The 17,835-nt window shown below is 39.0% G+C and overlaps 1 protein-coding gene across 1 annotated transcript in view; it reads right to left on the bottom strand.

The window, feature by feature from the left end:
* Nucleotides 1-17,835, bottom strand: part of LOC145990515 (uncharacterized) — a 33,656-nt gene that overhangs the window by 10,491 nt on the left and 5,330 nt on the right. Inside the window, exon 2 of the mRNA XM_083126210.1 lies at nt 8,917-8,935. Within this exon, the coding sequence (XP_082982336.1) occupies nt 8,917-8,935 (19 nt within the window). The remainder of the gene's footprint in view (nt 1-8,916; nt 8,936-17,835) is intronic.

Here is a 17,835-nt window from a genome sequence, read left to right as displayed (position 1 = left end):
TTAAAGGCGGAGCTACCGCGGAGCATGCGCACTCGTCTGGTCCCCCTCGAACATCCGGTTACACATAGGATGCTATAGACGTTAATACGAAAGGGCAAAGTGGTGATTCTTTTACAAGGAAATAGGGTGTCAGCTGTGTAGCATATGGTTGCACAGTTCGATCGGGAACAAATCTATTGAGTGAAGTATCACTTCGTAGGTTTCTGAAGGACGTAGAGAGACGAAACCTGTTGATACAAGCAGAACGAGAAAGGACTGGTACCCGGAAAGGATTTTTACGACTTGCATTTTGTTACAAACTAGTGTTGCCCACGAGACGAGACTTTGGCCTGTCTCGTCTCGTGGAGCCTCGTGGAAATGCTGTCTCGTCTCGAAAATATTCGTTTGTTTTATGACACATGGTCAATCTCGTCTCGTCTCGAATTTTTAAAAGCCTGTCCCGTCTCGTCCCGTGGGCAACACTATTACAAACATGTTGAACGTTTATCTGCGTATTGTGTTGTGGTGAAAAGCACGCCTCATAGTGAGGTTTCAAACCGAAGCGACACGCAACAGCAGTGGTTCGTAGCGAAGTGACAAGCGACACAGACCCATTTAGTCTATAAATAAGCATTTACCGCTCATGAGAAATCAAGTCTCAGGCGGCACAATACACGCCATTGGGAATCTGAGCGACACGTGCAGCTTGTCGTGTCGCTTCGGTTCGAAAAATTTCATTGATCACTGAGGATTCACTTTATTTTAAGTGGCACGGAGATTACACACCGAAGCGTGTGTAAAAACTGCAGCGATACATGTCTCTTGGAAATCAATATTAAAAAACAATACCTTCCGAACGACAAATTGCAGGTGTCGCTTGTCGCTCGGACTGGGCCGCTTTATCAATACCGTGCATTGTGTTGCCCCGGCCTGTTATTTGCGCAAGCGTGACTTGTGAATGGTTTGCTTTAGAGCGAATGCTTCTGTGCGAAACCCCGATATCGCTTGTCGCTTCAATCTGAAAACTCCCTTGTTGCTTGAAGTAAATTCGTGCAAGTGAAAGTGGCATGCCATATCATAGGTTTTTCCTAAATCGCTCAGGCGGAAAGGCGACGTTGAAAGCACATATATTTACTAGCATTTGTTACGTGTCATTACTTCTGCAGATTTGTTGGCAAAGATTCACTTAAGCATACTATATAATATAATAATATCACTTGTTTTATAGAATTATCTTTCTCTCACTTTTCAATTTACAAAATAATTCAATATATTTAAACGTTCGTCGTTCGTGTACATGAGATACTTGTATGTACGTAGATTCTGTAGTACGTAGTGTGCTATACAACTGGCGGCCACAAAGACACGTCATATTTTAATAATCTGCTCTGCAGTTGATCATCCGACGGATTCTAGACGTCCACTCCAGTGGCGCAGGAACGGGGGGGGGGGTACAGGGGTACATTGTACCCCCGCAAATTTTTGAAGGGGGGTACTGTACCCCCCTAAATCCGTAAATCGAGTTGTACCCCCTGTACCCCCCTTTGGTAATTTGACAGCAGACGGAAGGTGCTACTGTTAAAATTACCTATTATCAATTCGCCCAATAAAAAATGTATTATTGTTTATAAATTTTAAGCATTATAGTCCTTACCACAGAAATTCAAAACATTTAATTGTAAACTTATTATACTACATTGTGCTTGCTACTAGTTAGTTCATTGACCTAAGTTCTTGGAAACCTCTTTAAGGAGATGAAAATTGTTTAAAATGTGTGTGGAACGATGGAATCAGATTGACTCTCAGACAATTACGCTGCAGACGATTGCTGCTTTGCGTAAGGGGGGGTACACATTTCTAAAGCAGTGGTCGCGTCGATTCGAAGATAAGATACAAATCTTCATCAGAAGAGTATATGACTGACACCATTTTCTTTTGAATATTTAGAATGGAATTTTCCGAAACGGAACACTTACACGAATGAGACGAGACACGACAGACCAACTGGGGGGGTTTACAATCCACTCGTGTACCTCACCCATATTTTTCATGAATTTGTAAGAGGGTGTTGGGAAAACTATACTTAAACCTATATATTAAGATATATATTTTTTTAAAAAATAGAGTGCCAATTAGCCTATCTGAGAATGAGGTGAATTTGGAATAAGTTTTCATAACTTCAGAGTGGAAACCGAAAGAAAAATAAGCACAAACAAGAACGAGAAGGACCTCACCACACAGGAGACGAGATGAGGCTGTGACAATTCTCGACTCATCGCATCGCGATATCATTCCTAGGTGAAATGAAATCTTTCCTAGACATTTAAACAGGGTGCAATTTGCGATTTTATCAGAGGGGGGACTATTTTTTACCTATGTATTAGGTATACTTATAATTGGACATAAATTGCTTAAAATCTAATTGTGATATCGAATGCAACACAAACACAACGCCATTTTATGTGAAACTCTAAAGTCAAATTGTAAGAAAATTACATTAGTCAGATGAATGCACGAGATAAATGCGACTCACTGCAGGTTCTTTTGGTAGATTTTGGATTGGATTTACAAGGTCTCTGTGAGTAAGATGGGAATATTTGATTGATTGATTTGGTTTATTTTACTTCGCATTTCTGCCACTTTTGGCTAATCGCGAAGATGAGGATGAGTGATGATGATATGATTAAATTGATGGACACTCAAAAATAACACCCATGGGCAGGCCAGGATTCGAACCTGGGACCTCAGGAGTCATAGCGCGCTATGCTAACCCCTCCGCCACGGAGTACGGCGAGGTGGGAATGTGTTTTGGATTTTCTTTGTAGATGCGAAAATCTTTAACTGTGACGCGCACATGCTTCTGCTTACATTAAAGTTTACATTTTCACATGAACGAGAAATTGACATGTCATCCTAAAACACACGCATGTATCTGCATTTAATACCACTACATACGAAAATAAATCTTGGCCGGCTCTTCACATTGTCCACCAAAAATTGAAAAGAAAGAAAAAACTTTTGAGCGTATGGCTTTCCTTGCTACTTCTGAGAGCTGAATGATTTCGGTTTTGTAAATGTACCGAATGATACAGTATTACTTTCAGTACTTGAAGAGCATCATTAGGTACAGCTAATTATATTAGCTACAAATAAATGATTTGTCAAATTTTTCACAAATATTTCAAAGTTAGACTTCTTACGAGTTGATTGGGAACCATCTGAACTAATTTTTTTTCTTTTTTAATACAACACCCTATAGATGTCTGAGAAAATACCAAATACATGGCTTCTAAAAGGCATTGGATGTGGTACACATCTGCCATAAATTGTTTAGATATTTTTATGCGTAGCTATGGGACTTTTAAAATTAGAATGCACGGAACTGAAGTGGAACTCTGTATAATGTAGTTTCTATATCCAGTGGGTGGGAGATGATTATTCCTGGTTGGGGTGGCTCAAGATCCCCCTCACTCCTGATTTTCCGTTCAGACCCACCGGAGCAGCCAGTGTTGTCACATCGGATTGGCAGAAAAGAGCTAAATCCCGCCTAAATAGGAACACAATTTCTGCGAAGCAAATAGAGTCAGAGCCAAGGCTGGATTGAACTACAACCGAGACCAGTTAGGTAATGGACGAAAGTATAGTTCCTTTGTGTGATTCGTGATTTGGACAAACCTTGCTCCAAAATACTAAGTTGGCAACAGTAGTACGTACAGCGGAGTTCTGTCGTCTGCTCAGTGCTCACCACACAAACGTCAAACTGACCCGAGAAAAGTGTGGTTCTTCTTCTTCCCCTTCGCAGCTCATTGCAAAGAAACGGAGACAGATGAAGAATTGACAAGGGTCTACCACTATTCATTGGATTTTCATGGTAACTGTCTCATGAGTGGTAGTTCTTTCTAGGAGTGTTTGTAGCTAAATCAATGTGCTGATAGCAAAACAAGAACGAAATGAACAAATATCTAGCTCGAAGAAATGTTTTCTTTACCGAAAGGGGGGGGGGGTGTTGTAATAACGTCTAGCAGGCATAAATGTCGTACTGATAGCCGGTAACACTTTTTAAAAAGTCACGCCACGCCACTGGCCTTATATGTTTCAGAATTGTTATCTGATTTTAAAATCTGTTATTTTTTTTATTTTTTTTTTAAAAAAAAACTTAAATTCTAACAAAAATAATAAAAAATATTTATGCATATTTTGCATTAAATAACAGGACATTCGTGTGTGATGTTCTAAAAGAGAACATTTCTCATGGCTTCACATTATACCTAGGTATCAAGGACGTTTTTGTGGGGGTCCAGGGGATCCGGACCCCTTCCCCCAAAAGACTTACCAAGTAGTAAAAGTAATTTATCAAAATATAATTGTTTAGCATTTGTTATACTCAATTTCCATCAATGCCAATACCATGCTTGAACAGCGTAACAATTAAAAGTTAGGGTGCGGCAGAAATGGTGTAGCGTCAAATCATCGCCGACAAAACATCGCCAACAAAATATCGACGGTACAAAACATCGACAGCACAAAACATCGACAGCACATAACATCGACAGTACAAAACATCGACAGTACAAAACATCGACAGTACAAAACATCGACGGCAAAAACATCGACGGCAAAAACATCGACGCCAAAAACATCGACGCCAAAAACATCGACACCAAAAACATCGACGGCAAAAACATCGACACCAAAAACATCGACGGCAAAAACATCGACACCAAAAACATCGACAGCAAAAACATCGACGCCAAAAACATCGACCCCAGAAACATCGACGGCAAAAACATCGACACCAAAAACATCGACGCCAAAAACATCGACGGCAAAAACATCGACGGCAAAAACATCGACGGTAAAAACATCGACGGCGAAATCATCGACGGTAAAAACATCGACGGCAAAATCATCGACGCCAAAAACATCGACGGTAAAAACATCGACGGCAAAAACATCGACAGTACAAAACATCGACGGCAAAAACGTCGACACCAAAAACATCGACGCCAAAAACATCGACGGTAAAAACATCGACTGCAAAATCATCGACGGTAAAAACATCGACGGCAAAAACATCGACGGTAAAAACATCGACGGCAAAAACATCGACGGCAAAAACATCGACAGTACAAAACATCGACGGCAAAAACATCGATACCAAAAACATCGACGCCAAAAACATCTACGGCAAAAACATCGACGGTAAAAACATCGACGGCAAAATCATCGACGCCAAAAACATCGACGGCAAAAACATCGACGGCAAAAACATCGACACCAAAAACATCGACGCCAAAAACATCGACGCCAAAAACATCGACGGTAAAAACATCGACGGCAAAATCATCGACGGCAAAATCATCGACGCCAAAAACATCGACGGCAAAAACATCGACAGTACAAAATATCGACGGTAAAAACATCGACAGTAAAGCATCGACGTTAAAAACATCAACAGTACAAAACATCGACAGTACAAAACATCGACGGCAAAATCATCGACAGCAAAAACATCGACGGTAAAAACATCGACGGCAAAAACGTCGACGGCAAAAACATCGACAGCACAAAACATCGACGGCAAAAACATAAACGGCAAAGACTTCGACACCAAAAACATCGACACCAATAACATCGACGGCAAAAACATCGACGGGAAAATAATTTTTTTACAAAGTTTTCCACACTAAGGAATTCAAATCTAATCCCGAATATTTTGAGATGGCTGCCCTAAATTATAAAGTGAAACGAACAATGCGTAATGAGCGAACTCAAGTTGCCAACTTACAGTGCTACCAATGTACAATGGTCATTGTTGTAAGAACGGCCCGCGAGGTCGAAACACGCCCTCTCAATAAAGACGTTATTATTATTATTATTATTATTGATAAAATTACAAACAATGAGAATGCGCAGTGAATGTGATTGTTTAGTTTCTGGTAACCATTTATCACTTCTCGCCGGCAACGTTTGTGGTCGGGGGAAGGGAAAGGAAGGCTCCTCCGTGTGAAAGATGAAAGGACCACCGACTATTGTTATTCCTTGTTTATTAGACGCAGGAGACCGAAAGGACCAAATACAACTTGACTTTTCCCTAGTGACTTTCTTTCGGTTCATGCACTGGTATACAACGTGTGCAAGTAATATAACTGACCCCTTGCAATATTGTCTTGCCCCCTTCCCCTCCAGACATTTTCCCTGGGTGCCGCACCACGAAGCGCCGTCACTGCGTATCGGTACCGCTGTTGTATTTGAATAAAGGGGTCCGAAGTTCGTTCCCCGGTTGAGGATAGTTGCACAGTGGTATGGATTCTTTAAACTATAGGTTCAGTTCCGATTAACCCTTCGTGGGTCACACGAGAAAAAATTACCTTGTTGATCGCTCACGGTGCCAGAGACCGGGCTCTTAATATATGTTAAATTAAAGGTCTAAAACGCAAAATCCTCAATTATTACGATTAAATATATATATTGTTTTTGTTATAAATATATTTGCAAACAATTGAGATTGTATAAAACTACGAATTGCATGTTTCAGTTCTAAAAAATAAATATACAGCACAAAATAAATAATAGGCTATTCCAAATACCGAAAATGTCAATGTTATATGTGCACCCATAAAATAATAATAATAATAATAATCGTTTAAGTCCTCTTTATGCACAGAGAAGTTAATCGGGACTGGACCCACAGTTTAAAATAGGATCTGAACCACCATGTGCTTTCACTGGGTATCGAACCCGGAACCCATGGATTACAAGGTAACACTGCGTTTATTGCAGAGACAATTGGAAAAATTAGTTTCTTTTGCAAATAAAGTAACTGGTGATTGAAAGTATTTTTAAATTTTTCACTGCACTCTTACAAATGTCACAGTGATGGGTATCAATGACCATCCGAATCAAACTGTCCATCTAGTGAGTCACTTTCCCTCAGAATATTCGCTCTTATTCCCTTACGTCCACCTCATCAGGAACGGCGTTCCAGGCGGGCTAGGGGACTGAAGCCCCGCAAAACATATCTGGCTCCCTTCTCCCCAAGATTATTATAGTAGGTTAGACGCATTTCGACCAAAAATTGGAAAAACTAGAAAATTTCTCACTCAATATTTTCCATTAAAAAACTTCCATTTGGCCAATCATAATTCACCAAACTTGCTACAAAAATTGAATCACTATTTTTAGGAATAGGTCTAAAAGGTGCGAAAATATTTTATTTATAAGTAGGAGGACGTTCAACACCTAACGAACCTTTAAGCTTCATTTTCGTAGACGTGCGCACAGGGAGGCAAGACTGTCCCACCCCTAGTCCTTTACTTAGAAATGCAATATAATCTTATTGCAGTTATAATATTATACCCTAAAGGAATGTTACCTATTTTTAAGCCGATACATGTCCAAGCAACTACGGGAGAGGCGGTTGCTTGTATTACTTTGTATATAATTGAACTATTCCACTCCTTTTTGTAGGACATTTCTTGTTATTAACACTCACTCATACTTTATTCGTTAGCTGCGAGTTGTGATCTGTGTTGCTTAATGTGGCTGGCGAATAAATGGCTCATACTTGGAAATTAATAAATTATGTGTAGTTGTTTTGAATCTGAACCTGAGAGATTAATTTAAAGTCACATATAATTTAAGCAGTGTGATCTTTTTTTTAATAATGCAATACATGTATAGCTTAATTCCAAGTAGTCCAAGAAGACATATTATCTTCGAAAGCATCTTAAGAGATGCAGGATAGAAACTTATTCATTTAAAGATCCTATCTGTAACAAGATGGGCTTGCTGTGCGAATGCTATGACAGTCACAAATTCTTTCCGTAAATATTTGATATCAGGAAATAGTCTCAAATACAAAAGTAACAGAAGTGAAGGCAATAGAAGAGGACTGCTTTCGCAAATGAGAATGGCGGAAGCAAGGGTAGCATTGACCGTCTAAAAGTTTCAGGTTTATTAAAATTTACAAGTCAATGGTACTTTTATTGACCTCTTCGGACCAGAGGAGCAATTTTTATGATTTCACAATGACAGTTGTTTCACAAAAAAAATAATCTTGGACGCTATTTTTATGGCCTAGAAAACTTTTTAATCCTCCCCAAAAAAGTTAAGCGGCAAGTTCGATTGTGACCCCCTACAGTTAGATTGCAAGTTACGCCCATGAACTTGGATAGAGAAATTCCTCGTGAAACAAAAAAAAAAAAAGATAATACGTGGCAAAATTATGTCTAAAAGTGGCGGCGATTGGTTTCCAAAACTGTGTGGGGGGGACAAGGACAGTTTACTTTCCCTTGGTACATAAGGTTTAGCATAGTGCGAAAGATAATGTGGCAAAATGTATGGGGGGTGCAACTGCCCCCTCCCACGCCCCCATAATCTCCGCCACTAGTTAAATGTGAAAGAACATTTTCCTACTTTGCAGCAAATCATGGGTTACCTTCGTAATGGGATTGGTAACTAGAGGTTGAGTGCTGTATTTATTCCCTCAAATGTAACAGTTATTTAACAAAATAGTCCTGGATAATATTTTTATGGGATGGAAAAACTTTTTGATTATCGATTAGTGCAGTGGCGCCGATTATGTTGGCATGGGGGTGCAGATGCCCCCCACACTTTTTGCCGCTTTTGCCCCCGCATTATGCTAAACCTTATGTACAAGTAGAAAGTAAATTGTTTGCCCCCCCCCCCCCAAAGTTTTGTAACCCAATCGCCTCCACTGCATTTAACTGTTGATGAATAAACAAAGCTTATAAAGTTCGTTAAAGGCAATTTCGAACGTTTCAACCATTGCAAGCAGTTGCTGAAGGGTTATTATTGCTAATTCCCTTCCATATCACAACAGTAGTGAGGGGCGGAAGATTGTAGCTTTCCGTAGTTCATAAATTCGGAACTTTCTGAATTTAAACGGCCAAATCCAATTAACACATCACTTACTGTACTTAGTAAAGCTTTCCTTTAATTTAGAAATTAATAAATCATAATTTTAATATTCTCTTCACATGTAGCTCTTCTGCTTTCACATGCTGGAATCGAAATGGGCTACTATGACATTACACAAATTATTTTCTAACCTCAGAAATGAGGTTAATATACATCCAACCAACGAAATACTGCAATACGGTGCAAAAATCAGCATGCTTGGGGAATGTAGGCATACTCCTAAGAGCATTAACTTGCTCAAGCGTGCTGACTTTTGCACAAATTGCAGTATTTTATAGTGGAATTCGAGTCACTTAATGAAATGTACCCCCACCAGGGATCGAACTCGGGATCACTTGGTTACAAGGCAGCAGTCTTATTGCCAGACTACCTGGGTCTGGAACTCAATTTTAATGTTTCTAATTCATAGTTTGTCAACTCCTTGATTTCATAACGTCGTATTTCTCTCTGTCGGAATTTTTAGCGATAAGGATATATGTATACGGTGCCTTTCACGGCCGAGGTGGCCGCGGCGGCTAGCGCGTCGGAAAGTAAGAGCACATCTACCGGCATTTAAACCCACAACTGTACGCTGGCATTAGACACGTATGTGCTTCAGTATCCAGACAGTTGTTGTCCAGTTTGCACGTGTTTGTGAAGTGTTAAATTGTTAAGAAGTGTTTTAGATTGTTTTGTTTTAGTTTACGTAATGCCAGTTTTTTCTGCAGCCTAATAATACCACGCTATCCGAAAAATTTTAAACAAGGAATTTTTATATACGACTCTTACGTCATTACGAATTCTTGTAGGGAAGTTAGAATACGTTTCGAAGCAGAATTCCCAGATGTTCCTGTTTCACACAGATACACTGTTCTGTTACTTGGGAACAAATTTAGGAAAATAGGGTCTGCTCTTGTTAAGGTAAAACGGCATGTGCTTACTGAGGATAAACTAGACGACGTTGGAACACGATTGAAACATACTCCTCAGAAATCTCTCCGGCGCCTTGCACAAGAAACGGACATATTTCTAACGTCATCGTGGCGAGCTAGAAAGCTTTTATACCGGACGCCATATATCAGAAGAATTGAAAGAAAATATGAAGAAATAAATTGAAGCAATTTCGGAAGAGGAACTGATACGTGTTAGTGAAAATTTCCTATAAATATGTGGATGCAGGAGGACATCATTTCAAACACCTTTTGTAACACGGTATATGTTCCTTTTAATTGTAACTGTCAATGCAATTGTACGAGCATATTTAATTACATAGCTAGCGGTTGCAGTTACGCGGATGTTGCATCCAGTTTGCCGGAAGACGCGTTCCTACTTCCCGGCGCGCTTTCCGTCGCTCCACGGCCACCTCGGCCGTGAAAGGCACTGTATATTTATGACACGAATGAGAGAACATTGCTAACACTAATATTGTCGGTACTCGAATGAGGAACTAACTAACAAACAGAAATGAAGCTTAAAGGTTCTTTAGATGTTGAACGTCCTCCTGCTTATAAAAAAATATTTTCTCATCTGTTAGGCGTATTCTAAAAATAGCGATTAGATTTTTAGGGGAATTATACACACTTAGCTGTATGCACATATTCTTCGTCACCGTTTGAACCTTCAACAAAAGAACAACCCCACAACCACCAAATACATCCAACTATTAAAAAATAGTACCAGTATATAAATATATGTGTTAAGGAATCACAAAATATAGTTTTCTCACTCAATATTGGCACAAAATCAATGGAAACTTAAATTTTCCTGAACACCCAAGAAACTTAGACTCTGTGAAATTTCGCGCGGTATTTTTATGGACACGCCAACTCTCAAAACGCAGGAAAAGTATCGGCCAGTATCTGAAAGTAAAATCCAACCAGTGGCGGCGATTAGGGGGAGGGCGAGGGGGCAGTTGCCAACCCATTTTTCGCCACTTTTGCTCCCGCACTATACTGAATTCTATCTACAAAGGGAAATATACTGTCTCCCCCCCCCCCCGTTTTGGCACCTTGCCCCACGGTTTTGGAACCCAATCGCTGCCACTGAATCCAGCGGAAACTTTCCGATGTCGATACTATTGTTAGAAAAAACAATACTGATATTGATACAACGACATTCGGTATAGTCTCAGCCCTAATAGGTATATATTGTTTTTGTTAATTAGTTTAACTTTTTTGCCACATTTGGCTAATCGTGACAATGAGGATGGGAGATATAATGAAATTGATGGACACTCACAAAGAATACACATGGCCAGTATATATATATATATATATATATATATATATATATATATATTCTGTGCCATTCCCAGAAACAAATTCTAGTTCCGCCTATGTGTATTTATGTCCAACACAAACTAGTACCAAAAATTACAGCTAAATAAATTCCAATGGACGGAATTCCTTAAATTATTCTCCTTATTTTCTTATGTTCATATAAGGCTGTGTATTTTGAAAAGAAAAACACGTTGTTCGTTAAAAACACCTCATGCACAATCTACATTTGGGACAAAAAATTCAAGCAACCCTTCTGGTGTGACTGGCAGAATTGATATTAGTTGCAGATTAACAAACCCTGATGTTTGGGAGAGACGATGTTTTGAAGGCTTCTGTCCAGTGGCTGTCACAAGGGGTCTACAGATACCGCTGCGTGAAGGTGGGCGGGGGAGGTAAAGCAAAGGGGCCCTCAGTCGGTTTCGTACCATAGTCATCAAGGAACATTTCTTCCACGTCCACAATATAACGAGCATACAACTATCCCGTCTATGAAGTTAAAAGCAGCTTGCTAGAAAGCAGAAGGAAACATGACACTTCAAATTGTTTACGATTCCTTTGTTTGAGCTTTGGGGCAAGAATCACGTGCTAATAATTATATTATTTTGATGTCAGAAGGTGCGCGTGCAGCGCGAAATTATCGAATCAATGAAAATACCGCTCTTGCGCAACAACCGTGGCTGATAAGACATCTAAAAACAAATCGACCAATGTAGGCATGTTTGGTCGAAAGAAGAAGAGCTGTAGCTTCATGATGCTATTATCACAACACTAAATCCAATTCATAGAACGAATCAAGATATAAATTTCACCTGGGCGAGTTCGAGTTCTAGCGCCCCTCTACTTTCCACTCTGTTACTCACCCCAGTCTTTCTACCCTGCTCCTCCTACTTTCCGCCATCCTTCAATAATAATAAAACATGACTGCATTATAAATTAACGGTTTTAATGACAAAAAATAGCGATGTTTTTGTTGTCGATGTTTTTGGCGTCGATGTTTTTGCCGTTGATGTTTTTGGCGTCGACGTTTTTGGCGTCGATGTTTTTGGCGTCGATGTTTTTGCCGTTGATGTTTTTGGCGTCGATGTTTTTGCCGTCGATGTTTTTGGCGTCGATGTTTTTGCCGTCGATGTTTTTGGCGTCGATGTTTTTGCTGTCGATGTTTTTGCCGTCGATGTTTTTGCCGTCGATGTTTTTGTCGTCGATGTTTTTGGTGTCGATGTTTTTGCCGTCGATGTTTTTGTCGTCGATGTTTTTGTCGTCGATGTTTTTGTCGTCGATGTTTTTGTCGTCGATGTTTTTGGTGTCGATGTTTTTGCCGTCGATGTTTTTGGTGTCGATGTTTTTGCCGTCGATGTTTTTGCCGTCGATGTTTTTGCCGTCGATGTTTTTGTCGTCGATGTTTTTGCCGTCGATGTTTTGTGCTGTCGATGTTTTGTACTGTCGATGTTTTGTACTGTCGATGTTTTGTGCTGTCGATGTTTTGTACTGTCGATGAAATGTAGGCGATGTTTTTGTTGTCGATGTTTTTGCGTCGATGTTTTGACGTATAACCGGCAGAAATATCTCCCGGATTTCATTTGTGAATAACAAAGCAACGATAGATGTTATGCAAAACCTTATTGCACAGTTGGAAAGAACAAGGTTTACCATTTTATTGCACATTTGCAAAGAACAAAATGTTCCAATTATTTTTTACAAAATTGCCACAAGTCACCATTTTGGGTGACATAGTTGACTTTGTTTTAAAATGATATCGTCCAAATGCCGATCTGCACAGTGTACGCATTTCTGAAGTCTCGCCCTGAAGTTCTGCGTTACCCTCCTAGTCATGTCTGGTCGGTATTGCCGCTCTTTCCTGTCTGATACCATCTTTCAGATCATTGGCTGTCCTCGGCCTTCCTTGGTAAACTTTAGCCTGCAGGTACTCCCACAGAAAGAAGTCGCAGGGTGCGAGCTCGGGGGAACGAGTTGGCAATGGAAGGTGACTTCGAAGTGAGATCAGACGCCCTGGAAACATTTCACGTAGCACGTTCATCGATACGCGTGCTGTGGCACCATCCTGTTGGAACCACACAGCCAATTTGCCACGTTCGTTCGATTGCGGCTGCAGGAAGTTGCGTAACATCCAAACATAACGGTCAGACGTTACATTAACTGCGTGCCGTCTTCCTCAAAAAAGTAGGGGCGTTCATGGAGTTGTCTCGGTACATATGGGAAACAAAATGGTAATCCTTATTCTTTCCAACTGTGAAATAAAATTTTGCGTAACATCTATCGTTGCTTTGTTATTCACGAATGAAATCCGGGAGTTATTTCTGCTGCACCCTGTATACTCGATGTTTTTTTCCGCTGAACTTATTGGAAGGCAAGGAATTTGGCTCATACGGCTTTGAAGGATTCCAAAGATTTATGCACACTACTAATGATAATATCCATAAAATATTAATCAGGAACTTTACTTTTCGTTAATTGGATCTAACTCCTTTTTTTGTTATTCAATAAATATTCAATTATTTTTCTATCTGACATTAAATTCCTTGCCAGGGCACTTGTTTTTGTGCAAATCTTGGCGATCTTAACTACACGTAAGCTAGATAATGAATACTTGCTGTTATATTTCTATTCTTTTACTATATTTTACCTATTCATGTAATAATAACAATACAATATTAATTAATGTACATATTTAATTAATTAATATATTAATTTAATTAAATACAATTATCCTAATTATTATTATTGCAACACTTGATTGGACATATATATATATGGGAGGCTGAATTTTGTACCCCCCCAAATGAAAAACGTTCCTGCGCCACTGGTCCACTCCTTCATAGTAGAAGTTTAACAAATACCTTTCTTGACTATCGTCGCATAACTGATGAAAATAAGTGCTCATTTCTTACTTCGTATGCTGGTGAATCTGTACTGGCAACAACGGGGACTGGCCTAAACCGGAAGTTCCGGGGGGACCGGGCAAAACCTCACCAATGTTTATGTTTACATTTTTAACACGGTCTATATTAAGAACAGATTAAGACGAGAGAAATGCAAGTTTATGATTAGTGGGAATGAATGTACAGGTAATTTAGAACCATTTTCTTTAGAAAGCATTTAGCGATATTATTTTAATGCTAACAGAACTTAACCTAACCATAGACCTAACTACGAGAGCATTTAGGTTTATTATTAGAAGAATGCTGAGGGACCTAATCTTAAAACATTTTTGCGAAAGTAATCGCTACAACTTCACAGTATGTGTTACAGACGTAATTGCATACATAGCATGATGAAATCACGATAAAACAAAGACCGAGTCTACTGCCACGCGCATCTTTTTTGAGGTTCCAGCAGAAAAAGAACGTGGCAGCAGACACGGCCTAATAATAATTTTAATAATCATGCTAATAGTAATAATGTTAATAATGATATTATTGTTATTATTAGGGCCCGGATTTATAAGCACAATCAAACCGTAAAATAAGCAAGTTAATAAGCACAAAATATTTAAAAAATAAGCATAAACAAATACAGGAAAATCTGAAAAAACATTTGTTTATTAGATCTCTTACCTTATTCAAAGCTGTTACAGTATGTACGGAAGGTCATCCTGAGATTTTCTTGTGTGAAGCTCCTGTGTCTGTCAGTGAAGAATAATTTGTGCAGTGAAAATGTTCTTTCCACGTAGAATGACATTACAGGTGCATGTGAAAAACACCACAGTTCTTCTTCGGTGAATTCCTCTTCAATGTCTGTTTCTTCACCAGAAATATTTTTAAAAATTTGACACAGTGTTTTGTAACCGGGATTTTTCAGTAATACCTGGCTGAGCTTGTCGGACACAATTTTAGCAACACCGTGAGTTTCTGAAGACAACGTTACTGAAATTTCATCAATGAGAGAAAGCGAATGTTGCAATGGATTATTTCGAGCTTTCAACTGTGTTATAATACGAGGCAATTTGGAGAAATGATTTTGGATGTACTGTATCTTTTCTTGGATGCCGTTTCTTCCGTGCGGCTATTTAGAAGCATTGATCTCGTCATCCCAATGCTGTCGTGTGATTGAAATAGGATTGAAATATGACAGATTTAGATAAAATATGCTATTTTAAACCAAAATCATTAAATAAGCAAGCATAACCGTTTCCTGCAGAAATAAGCATTTATAAGCACTTTCAACTTTAGTTAAATAGCTCATCAAGGTATGTAATACGAAGTATAACCTTTCTCCTTACCATTAGAAGTCTGGAAAAGAATATGCATTTCGCTTACAAATCCGGGCTCTAGTTATTATTATTATTATTATTACTGATTTGCTTTATTTTACTTCGCTTCTTGTGCCACTTTTGGCTAATTTGCGAAGATGGGGATGATGAAATTGATGAATGGACACTTCAAACATCCATGCTCAGGCCGGGATTCGAACCCGGGACCAACATTATTATCATTATTATTATTAGTAGTAGTAGTAGTATCAAAGACGTTATTATCCTCGTAAATTACGCCAAAAAGGGGTAGAAGTCGGTGCTAAAGCATTTGTGTTCGAACAAACTATTTGAATTATTTTTTCAACACGTTCAATTTCACATTAATAATGGAAAACAAGTGAACAAACTATTTTTGAAAGACAGAAAGTGGTTGATATCAAATATAATTCTTTTTTATATTAACATGTATAACTTTCATGCACGATATATGTTTCACATATATGCAACATGGAGCGACGTGCACACTAAATTGTGTACATATGCAAAGTTTTTTTTAATAATATTATATACAACATATATTATTTAAATACATTACACAACAAATTCATCCATCTAACAATAAACCAACAGCAAAAATTACATAAATTGTCTCTCAAATGTGCAACCTCCCTTTCCTTAAAGCAATTAATTGTTCATGCATTTAAAACAAGTCTTATTTCTCTGTCTGGTAATTTACAATGCATTACAGAGAACAATGACAAATTGCGAGCGAAGCGAGCAAGAAAAGTTTTGGATACAATTTCTTTTTTTTTTTTGGAGGCTGAAATCAATATTAATTTAATAGTACGCAAATAATATCACGGGACGCCATGCATTCTCTCTTTTACAACTTTCGTGCCTTCCCGATGGTGTAGTGGTAACATCGTCGTCTTGTGATCAAGGGGTCCCGGGTTCGATACCCGGTGGAGGCACAGTGGTTAGGATCCTACTTTAAACTGTAGGTCCAGTCCCGATTAGACTTTCTGTGCCTAAAGTGAACTTAAAACCACAAATGAATCATTAAATTTTACAACTTATTTTCATTTAGATCGTTGGGCGCCCAGGGTCGACTCCCGCTGCTCCCTACCTACGGTTCTGAACTTGATAAGACTAAGAAAATTTTACGAAAAGTATTTTTATTTGCATAAAATTTGAAGTTGTGGGCGGTAATTGCCCCATGCAGGTACATTTGGCCGTCAATGTTTGCTCCCCTAGAACTGAATTCCATCAAAAGTTGGGGGACAATGCCCTCTTTCCTCCCTGTGGTTGCCCCACTGCCCCCAAAGTAGAGCAGACGGGAGAAAATGGGTTATTAAAGAAACTTTTATCCCAAATGCGGATTTTGCGTGTGATATTTTGTAATATAATAACTGTCCCCCTCCTCCGCCGAAATATTCTCTTCGTATCTGCTCTAAAATGCCCACGGTAGCAAAATATGTCATTTTACAATTAAGAAACTTGATATTTTATTGAAGTGTACAGTGAAAACTATTAGAAGTTATGGTTGTGTATTTTCTGGTGCGATCTGTTCTAAGTATCGGTGGGGTGTTCCGAATTCTATTTCGAGAAAATGTTACTTTTATCAATGTGTATTTGTTTGTATTTTTTATATTAAGCGTGCTTTCCTGCCATTTTTGGCTAATCGCGACGATGACTATGTTTGAGTTTTTGTTTTTAAGTCCGTTTAATATCTAAGAAACTAAATGTTAAAATATACAAAACAGTAATTTTGCCTGTAGTATTATATGGATGTGAAACTTGGTCCCTTACATTGAAAGAGGAACATAAATTGAGAGTATTTGAAAATAAGATCCTTAGGAAAATATTTGGACCTAAAAGGGATGAGCAGACAGTTGAGTGGAGAAGGTTACATAATTTAGAACTACATAACTTGTATTCATATCCAGATATTATTAGAATAATTAAATCAAGAAGACTTAGGTGGGCACACCATGTGGCACGAATGGAAGAGGAAAGAGGAGTTTACAGGATTGCTGTTGGGAAACCTGATGGTAAGAGACCTGTAGGAAGGCAAATACGAAGATGGAGGGACAATGTTGAGATGGACCTAAAGGAAATCGGTAAGGATGGAAAAGAGTATATAGATCTTGCTCAGAATAGGGACAGGTGGAAGGCCTGTGTTGCTGCAGCCATGAACCTTCAGGTTTAAGAAGGCTAGAGAGTTTACTATGTGCCTCCAACTAGTATCGAACCCGTTACCCGAGATCCCTTGATTACAAGGCGACGACATTACCACTACGCCATCGGGGAATCCCGCGGCGATGAGGATGAATGATAGACGATGAAATTGATTAAGGGACACTCACAAAGAACATCCATGCCCAGGCCGGTATTCGAACCCGAAACCCCTGGCGTCGTAGCGTGCTGTGTAACTACTCAGCGCTG

Source organism: Lepisma saccharinum, chromosome 7, assembly GCF_977018435.1.
Source record: "Lepisma saccharinum chromosome 7, izLepSacc3.1, whole genome shotgun sequence".
In the NCBI taxonomy this organism is placed as follows: Eukaryota; Metazoa; Arthropoda; class Insecta; order Zygentoma; family Lepismatidae; genus Lepisma; species Lepisma saccharinum.
Note: the sequence above shows the minus strand (reverse complement) of the source record. Positions and strands in the feature narration are given on the sequence as shown.